This window comes from Engraulis encrasicolus, chromosome 17 (genome assembly GCF_034702125.1).
Source record: "Engraulis encrasicolus isolate BLACKSEA-1 chromosome 17, IST_EnEncr_1.0, whole genome shotgun sequence".
Classification (NCBI taxonomy): Eukaryota; Metazoa; Chordata; class Actinopteri; order Clupeiformes; family Engraulidae; genus Engraulis; species Engraulis encrasicolus.
This window is the reverse complement of record NC_085873.1, coordinates 18,616,615-18,627,279: the sequence shown is the minus strand read 5'-3', so window position 1 is coordinate 18,627,279 and position 10,665 is coordinate 18,616,615. Positions and strand designations below refer to the sequence as shown.

Below are 10,665 nucleotides of genomic sequence, written 5' to 3'. Positions count from 1 at the left end.
TACACATCTGTAGAACCACTTTAATATGGTCTTCCACATCATGGTGATATTGTTCAATTCTGTTAGTGATTTTTGTATTTTAAGTCAATTGAAATGATGATTCCAGTCCTTGGGACAGGCGTTTTTACAGGGTGTGGACAGGTTTATAGCCATGAAAAGTAATAAAATTACACTTAAATATTTCAAACAACTGTGTATTCGTGTGACAGACCCCTTGGCCATTAACTGGGTTCATTTTGTTTGTGAAAATTTAGTTGATTTTCAACAGAATTAATATTTTACTGCAGGGACATGTTTTTGCCAAACTTTCAAGAATCAGTGATATGTTGGTGCTGTATTGTCCCTGTGATGTAATCATGATTATTTAGCAGAAAGCACATGTCAAAGTATCATAATCTCACTGACATGTGGTGGCTGGATGAATTTCTCTGAATTGCAATTCAGTTTCAATTCCATTTCCTGCCCTTCAAATTGAATTAAATCCAACATCCTCTAGGGGTGGAGTCAATTCAAATTTACATTCAATTCCACTTCCTGAGTTTAATTCAATTCAGAAATTCTGAAGTATGCACAAGCCTGGATCCCGCATTGCCTTGCGCGCCGTGGTCTCAATGGCTGGTCTAAACAAGGACCAGACTGGCTTCTCAAAAGACATAGCCTACATTTGTGAATGGGCAGCATTCTGGAAAAAAAGGTTAAAAATATACACTCTACACTTAACAGCATGCATAACAATTGGTTTCTTGGAGTCTATGCGGGGTAATTTCATACATCATCATCAAATAAAGCTATTGAGGAAATACATATTATGCAGAGACCATAAAATTATATTTTTTCTTACTAGGGATTTGAACCATGGCCTCTTTAGTAACTTTTGTGTCTATTCTGGAATCCATCTGTGACACTCTGCAAACAAATCGCTTTGTATCGTTCTTGTGTATGGTCAGCTGTCGTTTCACTGTGAAGCCCTGAGCATCACTGAGCTCTTCTGGAGGCTCTGCGTTCAGGATTCGCCCCTCATGGTCCAACCAATCAATGGATGGCTTGGGTTTCCAGGCTCCAGACTCACATACCAGATTGATTCTGTCATCCGCATTGTCTTCTAAAGACAACAGTGGGGCTTGCCCAATACCTGAAAAGCAAAAAAATAAGTTTGAAGCCACCACTCACCATCACTGCCTCAAAGAAGAAACTAAATCTGTAAATTCTGAAAAGCTCACCTCTGATAATGACCCGGACAAGGTTATCATCATCGTATATTTCAGATTGTATGTAGCATTTGTAGTCTCCCTCATCAGATAGCTGCACCTGGCTGAGTTTCAGTGAGACATTGCCATTCTTTAAGTCGTCTTGGAACAGAGAGGTCCTTCCCTTGTAAGACTGGATCTGGTTGTCATTTTGAGCCCTATAGTCTTTGTAAAGATGCACCAGGGGTTTCGCTGTGTGATAGTTCAGTCTAAACCACTCCACAGTCATCCCCTCTGCACTAATGCTGGGCTTGAGGGTGCAGGGTAGGACAAGGTCTTCACCAGCAACAGCATGAAGAACATGACCTGGTCCAACAACATGGAAAGGCCCTGTGGAAACAGGAGAATGATTACACAAAGTGGCATTACAAACTTTCCCACCTCCTCTCAGGTTTAATAATTGAGTTTTAACCATTCACCTACTGATGAATAAATTATGTTAACATACTAGTAACTTGGAACTAGGAGTAATATCAGCAGAGTTGGTGAACGGATGGAAAAACAGCACAAAAGTAAAACTCATTTGAACTCGGTGGTAGTGGGCAATGATTTCCATGAATGGTGGACTGTTAACAGCATTCCATCTCTCTCAATTAGGGAACAGCTTTGTTTGGATGTAATATATGGATGCAGCTACATAGTTCTAAAGTTTGGAATAGGATTCAGTAGTATGTGCCTCTTTCTTACTAGTAATCCACAAAGTCAATTCAAAGTATGGAGAGGCAGCTTTTAACCACTACACAGCAAGGTGCTGGAACCAGCTTCCTGATTGTATTAAAATGCACCATAGAAAGTTTTAAATGTACAAAACTAAATCATTCACAGATGTCTTCCAACAACCACAATTTTATGTCTTATCTTTGCTATTATTATTTGTTCCAATTATCTAATGTTGTGCATCCAAATGTAGCCTACTTTCTATGACTGTAATGCAATGTTTTTTAATCTTGATGTGTCTTTTTTTTGTCTGATCATTTAATGTTCTACTTTAATGTTTACATTTTTCTATCCAATAGTTATTTTTCTTTGTTTCCCTTCTTTTACCTCTGTGAAGCACATTGATTTGCACTCGTGTATGAAATGTGCTATAGAAATAAATTTGACTTTGACTTCTAATCCTTAACCCATTTTAGCACCTGCTTTTTATGGAAAGGTGCCCTAAATAGCCTCCGAAGTACATAAAACATGAAAAAGTTGCATTGAAAGGTTAGGACCCTCACCTTGCATGCCCTCATTTTCATTACAAGATGCTTTTTCTCAAGAGCCTGAATGCAGTGTCTATGCCGCTCCAGGCTTAAAGGGGTTAATGAGGCTGCTATAAACAGTAGGCTTGCAGGGCATCTGCCTAGGCTGTGGGAGGACTTCAAATCTATGTGTGTTTTGGACCTCCATGCCCCTATATATCAGCCTTAGCAACAATCAGATAACTGTTTCCTTCAGGGCCAATGAGAGAACTAGTGCGTCATTCCCTTCCCTTCGGGGAGCTGTGAGGGGATGCTAGGGGGGTCGCAGCAAGTTGCAAGAAAAAGTATAGCAAAACTAAATAAATAATTGAATAATTAACGTACCCTGAAGTACGCAAGAAAAACATTCCCAATAATTGAATATTGTATTATAATATTGTATTCCATCTCTGAACCTTAGGCCTACTGCTATTATCGTTATTTTACAAATCCCAGTGGGGCACTGACACACAGACATACAGTAGACTATGGTTGTGAAAGGGGGTTTACAGGAAAAATAGTCTGGCACGAGCACAACCCATATAATGGGGGGTCTTGGCTTGAATCTACCGGTTTATGGGGGGGCTTGTCATGGTAAGTTTGGGAACCACTAGATTATGCAACCCTTACGAAAATGAGAATTATGATATATCTGTGTTTTTTTTTAATTTTTTTGTTTTTGTTTTTTTTTGTCCCCCCTTCTTTTCTTTGTCAGTTGTTCGGGTTTTTTTTTTTTTTTTTTTAAGATATGTACTGTGTTGTGATGCTTTGTCTTTTTTAATGTGATATGGATCCCCCTGGGTCTGGAATAAAGAATGAATTGAATTGAATTGTATATTCATATTCATGGTTTTCATGTTTTTTGAGCATGGCTTGTGACCACGAAAACCATGAATAGGCCTAACCATAGGCTAGTTAATTGTGGGTTTCGTGGCTACCAGCATGGTAACGGGAAAGCAGCATGGAATTTTCCAGGCTAGCTCTGACCTAGCCTGATTATCATCAACGTTTAAATCTCTTCGAGACTGTACGCCGAAGGTGTTGCGTCACTAGGAGGGTGCGGCCTTTACAGTAAATAGGCCTACATGCTCAGCACATGCATGGTATACTGTTATACATTCCTTTTGCTCTCTTGTACCGAAAGTGTTTTTTTTAACAATGATGGCCACTTACCTGTGCTACATCTCGTGCTGATGGGAAGGAACACGATCACACAGAGGCACATCCAGAGCATAGTCCCACGGGCACAGACGAACAACATCACTGGTGAAAAAGTTCAACATTTAAATTAATTAAAATATATATATATTGACATGCAATTCAATTGAAATGTACTGTTCATTACTGCCTTTTATTAGCAAGCTGCATTTTAGAGTCAAGCCTGTCCTTGTCTCTTTTTTGTAGGCCTAATGGCATCGTTACAGTAGGCCAACTGCCAAAAAACCCATCAGCGCATGAAAACTATTATCATGGTACTATGAAGCCTTTCTCACGGCCATAAAGGCATATAAAGACATGTTATTTTCAGCCCAAGACGATGTTCATCAGCAATCGCATGACTCTTTCTGACAAGACAGTTCAAGTAATAGGCTACATACACATTTCAAGTGGACACTGTCAGGATTATATTACGTTGGCAGCTGTGGGACATTAATCATTATTATTTATTCAGTTTCAATGATCTCATCAAAAACTACATTAGCTTTTTGGCAACTTCGGAACATAGTTTAAGATTTTGTATCTAACCAGTATATGGTGAAATTAATCCATGCCTTTACTTCCTGTAAAGTGCGGTAAGTTACACCTGCCACAACAGTGTTATGTTTTTAAAAGACATTTAAAACGGTTTTATTTTCATCTGCCTTTAGTTAGGTCTCTATAATAGCCTACTTCCTATATTTTCTACATTACATTTTCCTTGTCTCTTCTATTTTTTATTTTATTTAAGCACATAGAATGACAGTAGTGTATGATAAAGTGCTATACAAATGTTATTGCTATTGCTATGCAGTAGTAGTTTTAGTTACAAATATTAATTAGGCTGCTGTAAGAAAACCACCGACTTACCTGTGGAATCGACTGTCTTCTCGGAATACGGTACTGCAATGTCCTATCAGTGTTATCTCAAGCCAGTCTTATCGTTCGCTCACAAACCTGGTCAAGCAGGACAGGCAGGTTGAACCTATTTTGATAACATTCACCATGACAAAGCCATCATGTATGACATTTGAAACGTGCAAAAATCTGAATACTGTGAACTCTGAATACACTAATACCGATTAGTGGGAGGAAATACTCATAGCACCATGCCCTAACCAAAGTGTAGTGGTGGCACTTTCTTCAGTTTCGAAAAAATACCATTTAGAGCTGCAGAGTGACAGTACATTCTTCCTGCGCAAGACATGACAAGCTCTTCAAATTAAGGTGTCTTTATTTAGAAAATTAAAATGTTACAAAATCACTTCAAGCATGGTGCACGATGACAAAAAGTTATCTTCCCGTGCCTTGCACAGCTATACTCAACTGGTGCTGCATGTTCTCAGTTACGTCCCTATAAGGGAGCGTCATCAAACTTTTTTTTAAATCAATAACCATTTTCTTAGAATTATCAACTAATTACAGAATAACATGAATTAAGAATGGAATAAAATATAAAGAGCATCTAGAATTTGCACACATTTTTGCACATTCTATATTTTCTTCTTACACAAAGCATACAGTATGCATATCATTACAAAGATCTTCAGAAATAAATTAGCCTGACTGAGGCTCTGATCATATCTGGCCTATTCATCCTGTGGGGCATCAGCCCAGCCCAAGATAACATCATGTTTATATTGAAACATGAAACATGTTGGATAGCGGACAGCAGGTAACCCCTGTGACGCCTCCTCAACTTTCTGTTTAGTATAGTTTGAAGTCCTTTGTTTTCTTCCGGACTGGCTGAGGCTTTACCATAATTTTAGATCTACAGTCAGTTCTGGAAACAAACATCTTTTATGGTTACAGTCATACATTTGTTTATTTAAATTTGTTTGATGATCTGAAAAGCTAAGGGTGACAAAAGAGCAAATCAATAAGAAATCTATAATGCAGTAGTTTTGCACAAGACTGTATATCATGATGTCCGTTGTAGCAAAGGCTGCTAAAATAAGTTTGGATTCACACATATTGTCACACAAGTTATGGATAATGGTCAGTTCAAAAGAATTCAAATTCTATTTCATGGTGATTGTGAAATGTACTTTATTTGCATGTAAAGAACAGGCAGTGCTTAGTCATATACAGTGTATACACATACACAAAGACAGTATTTGCAGTAGTATATAAAATATCACATAATCTGAGAAAACCTCTGCAGATTGCTTTATTGATACACGAACACACACATACACGCACGCACGTATGCACGCACACACACACACACATATGCAGGCGCACACACACACACACACACACACACACACACACACACACACACACACACACACACACACACACACACACACACACACACACACACACACACACACACACACACACACACACGTTGAGTTTCAACATTAGCAAGTTGCGGCACTCTTGTTAGAGCGGACCCTTATTTACCCATCTTCATACATGCCCAAAACAATCATGCACACACACAAATGCTGAATTTCCAACTAATTACATTTTACACAATATTGTGAACACTGCCTGTTACTTGTGTACTGGGCACAATATTTGTCCTGAAATTACATCAATACAGTACATGAATTGTTTTATCAAATACATTTTGTTTGTTATCTCACAATGGAAGTCTTTACAAAACATAATATTACATGAAAAAAAGAATAGTAACAACACTACTAAAACATATTCCAAAGCATAATTAACTACAGTTGTTCGAATATACAGTATTATAAATGAGCTCCGTCATATATTGAGCACCACATACGTATATATTTTCTTTTCTTTTTTAAAACAAAAAAAACATCTTATTCATGACTCAGTAGTCCAAAAGTGTTCCGCTTTGACGTTGTGTAAACCTAATTTCATTATTTGTATCACAAAGTAAGGAGGAGAAGAAGATCTTTTTCTCTTGTCTCTTATGTCGCCTTTCCCTAGTAGTTAGGTCAATAGCCAATGGCCTACATCATCAGATCACCCTATATCAATGTTGATCTGATAGATGATTTCACATATGTATATGTACAGTACATAACATAGCCAAAAATACTCTATTTTACACAAGGCTTTCACAGTGAGTCTTTTCTAATGTCAGTGAATGACAATATTTAACAAAGAAAAAACACGCATCCATGTCAAAAAAGACTGGGTGCAGGACCAGCAAAGTCACATGAAAACTGAAAATAAAGCTGTCCGATGAAGGGCATGCTGCCCGAAACGTCACTACATTAATATAAGATGTGTCGCTGACTTTATTTTCAGTTATTAAGTTAATGACAATATAACATTAACCCATCATGCAGCCGTGGTATTTCAAAATAAGAGTACACGTATTCATGAGGTCCTTAAAAAGTCAATTTTCCACCTATCTATGCCTTAGAAGGAGGAAAAGTCCCATTAAATAAATAATGAGACAAGGTAAATCCAGCAGTGCTGGGCGAAAAACAACCACAGCCCCATTGTTTTTCTTGATATTACAGTCAGCTGTTGAGGTCTGATGTCCAACTCCTCTGGCCAAGATGCCAAGCTCTCTGCTGAGCTGATTCAAGTCCCAGAGAGATTGGGGCCAGAGTTGAGGAGGCTTAGCCCCAGGGGCTGGGTAAGCATCTTTCAGCCCCGGCTGTGGCTGTATACTCATCTTCTATCCCCAGGGTTGGATTGCTCATCTGGCATACAGGGCATTTTCCCGGTGGGCCGACAGTCCTGTTTGCCTAGAGATTGGGCCGCAATGTTGATAGGGAGCCCCATTGATTCATCATCAATATAGACAGTGGAGTCAGGCAGTATGAAAGGGGCCTGTGTCTGTGTTAGGGGCCGGCCTATGCCAAAAATGCCCGGACCATTTTTCGATCCCAGTCCTGCCTTGTCTATCGCCCGGGCTGGGTAAGCATCTTTGAGCCCATGGCTGTACGTATACGCATCTCTCAGCCCCAGCTGGGTAAGCATCTTCAGGAGGTGAAGAGTGAGGCGTGGGTGGAGGAGCAGGATTAGCCAGAAGCTTGTACTGTACATCGCTCTCGTGTCTCACAACATCACACGCCAATGACAGCTTCACCAAACCACTCTGGGGGAGGATTTGCTGGAGGTGCGATGATCTCTTTCTGGGAGGGCAAGAGAGGCGGGAAGGGGCAGGAAGGGCAAGAGAGGCGGGAAGGGGCAGGAGGAGCGGAGGCATGATGTGTAACCTAGTTGAGGGAGAGGAGGTGGCGGCTGTATCTTAGTAGAGGGTGAGAGGGGAGGGAGAAGCGGTAGCGACACTCGTATCCTAGTAGAGGCTGTGGAGAGGGGAGTGTATGTCCTAGTAGATGGGGAGGTAGAGGAGATGATTTCCTAGTAGAGGAGGGGGCAGTAGAGGCTGTGGAGAGGGGAGTGGATGTCCTAGTAGAGGGGGAGAGGAGAGGGGAGGTAGAGGCTGTAGAGGGGGGAGTGTATGTCCTAGTAGAGGGGGAGGTAGAGGCTGTGGAGAGGGGAGTGGATGTCCTAGTAGAGGGGGAGGTAGAGGCTCAGGAGCCCAGTGTATCCTGGGAGGTGTGCATGTCCTGGTAAAGGATGGGAGAAGAAGAATGGTTGTCGCGGTGACCATGTCCTAGTAGAGGATGGGTGAGGAAGAGGGGTCGGTGTCGGGGTCGTCGAGGTGACTGGTGGGGCTGTGGACAGAGGGTGCCCGTGGTCTGAGGGAACTCGGTGGCATGCGGCGTATAGACTGGTAGCGGCTGAAGGACACGTGAAGGGTGGAGGTGGAGGAGGTTGGTGATGGGTAGTGGTGGTGATAGAGAGTAGTGTTGGAGGAGGAGGAGGTTGAGGTGGAGGTGGAGGTGGTGGAGGAGGTGGAGGAGGAGGTATGGCAGTGGTGGTGGTGGTGGTGGTGGTTGTGTGGGATGGGGAGTGATTGGTAGTGGTGGTCATGGTGGAGGAGATGGTGGTGGTGGAGGATGGGGTGGAGGTGGAGGAGGAGGTGGTGGAAGGATGGGGAGGGATGGGTAGTGGTGGAGGTGGTTGCGGTGTGAGGTGGTGGTTGAGGCGTGGGGGGATGGAGACATGGGTAGTGGTGGTGGAGGTGAATGTGATGTAGGTGGTTGTGGAGGAGGTGATGGAGGGATGGGGAGTGATGTGGTGGCGGTGATGGTGGTAGAGGGTGGTATTGGAGGTGGTGGTGGTGGTGGCAGACGCATGAAAGTGGTGGAAGGGGTGTAGACATTGATAGTGGTGGTGGAGGTGCAGGATGAGGAAGAGGAAAGAGGAAGATGAGGGTGAACAATTGGAAAGGGAGACAGAAAGAGAATTGGAATTGGGATTGGAAAGGGAAAGACAGAAAGAGAGAGAGAGGCGAGGAAGGGAGAGAGGTCATTAGACTTAGACATAGACATAAAATACAAGACATAACATGATGTAAAAACATGGTGCAGCCATGAGCACTTCGAGCTCTTTCATTGAACACTGCATGGAAACAACATGCTAAGTGTTAAGAGATATAGGTTGCCTTCCAATGTGCGGACTCCCGTCCTCGATCTGTGCTTGTGGCCTCGCGTTTTACTAACGCCCTGCCTTCGTGAGGAAAACAATAATATTTCCCCGCTGTCAGCCTAGCCACAACAACTTTTGGGGGACTATTCTTCATTCACTGTACCAATGACAAATGAGAAAATTACATAAGAATTGCGCTTTTGCGAGATACGGAAATACACTTACGTCGCCAGTAACGTCATCGCGAGGCCACAAGCATTTAAGTGAGCAAGGGAGGACAGAATTCCGAATGTTAGAATGCACCCATGAAGATTGATGAGCAGTTTGTTAGCGGTTTGGTAGAATCACAAGAATGGCATGTATTCATGTATTCATTGCATTTCAAAAGGGCAAATCTAGCAGCGTCCAGTGTTGCCAGATTGGGCGGGTGCCCGGCCAATTGGGCTACTTTGGATGAGCGTCTGCAGGTAAAAATGGGAAAAATGTGCCATTTGGCGTTTCTTTCAGCCGTTTTTGGCCCATAGAAGTCAATGTAATTTTTTGGATTTGGGCGGAATTTAGCGCAATTTGGCGGTTTTTGATAAGCTTTTGGGCGGGATTTGGTCAGACACATCTGGCAACACTAGCAGTGTCCTTTTGTATTTTTCAATCGACAGCAACATCAGAGAGCCACATCACGTAGAGGAGTGTTGGATGGGTGTACAGCAGTGTGTTTGTTTGTCAGGCGTCTTCAGTCATGCAACCACTGTGAAGGTGTTCACATCCACGGAGTTACAGTGTGAGAAACAATACCAAAGGTAATGCCTGATTTAAACAGAAACATATTAGGAATCACAACTTATAACGACAAGAAAAACAGAACACAAAATAGAAACAGATAAAGATGCATGCACAAAGACAAGGGATGCACGATACCACATTTTTTGAAAACCGTACGAGTACAATCAATATCTGTACTTGTCGATACCGAGTGCCGATACCATTACTTTTACCCCCAAAATACAATGACAATAAATACCCGGCCCTGTTTTTTTCTGCCTGTGATATTTATTTTATTGTCCATTTCCAGGCAGATTTCAATGTTAGTAAAAGTATGCGGCAGCACTTTTTTCCATGCTGCTTTCAAATCAACTGAAAGTGATGAGATGTTGTGTTGTTTCGTGTAATAGCAGTATCGGTACCTAGTATTGGAGCAGCATGAGTGTAATGAGCAAGTATTGTTATCGGTATCGGTATCGGTATCGGTATTGGTGCATCCCTAACAAACACTGTCAAGTGGCACTCATCACAGGATGGAGTGGCAGGTGGTGGGTGTCACATGATGTGGTGGTCTCAAAGTCACTTTCACTCGGCGGCCATCTTGGCTATGCCTCAGGGGCACAATTTCAGATTTGTAAGACCATGGGCATCTGAAAATGAATGATTAAACAGATATGGGACAACTGAGCGATCCACAACACATATGTGGATCGCTCAGTTGTCCCTAGGGTGGCCATCGGTCCGTTTTTACGACCTGTTTACGACGTCCGTGTGTCCCTCTCTTTGTCTTTCCTCTCCTCTTC

General features: G+C 42.0%; 2 protein-coding genes across 2 annotated transcripts in view; both read right to left on the bottom strand.

Moving 5' to 3' along the window:
- Positions 1-327: 327 nt before the first annotated feature.
- LOC134467646 (butyrophilin subfamily 1 member A1-like) lies at positions 328-3,704 on the bottom strand. The gene is made up of 3 exons (XM_063221484.1): positions 3,644-3,704; positions 1,221-1,577; positions 328-1,132 (listed from the first exon to the last, which is right to left on the bottom strand). Exons 1-3 carry the CDS (start codon positions 3,702-3,704, stop codon positions 807-809), a joined length of 744 nt encoding a protein of 247 aa, XP_063077554.1. The 3' UTR covers positions 328-806.
- A 3,967-nt stretch (positions 3,705-7,671) lies between these two features.
- The window catches only part of LOC134467645 (butyrophilin subfamily 1 member A1-like), a 33,591-nt gene continuing 30,597 nt past the window's right edge, over positions 7,672-10,665 (bottom strand). The window contains exon 5 of the mRNA XM_063221483.1: positions 7,672-7,740. Within this exon, the coding sequence (XP_063077553.1) occupies positions 7,672-7,740 (69 nt within the window). The remainder of the gene's footprint in view (positions 7,741-10,665) is intronic.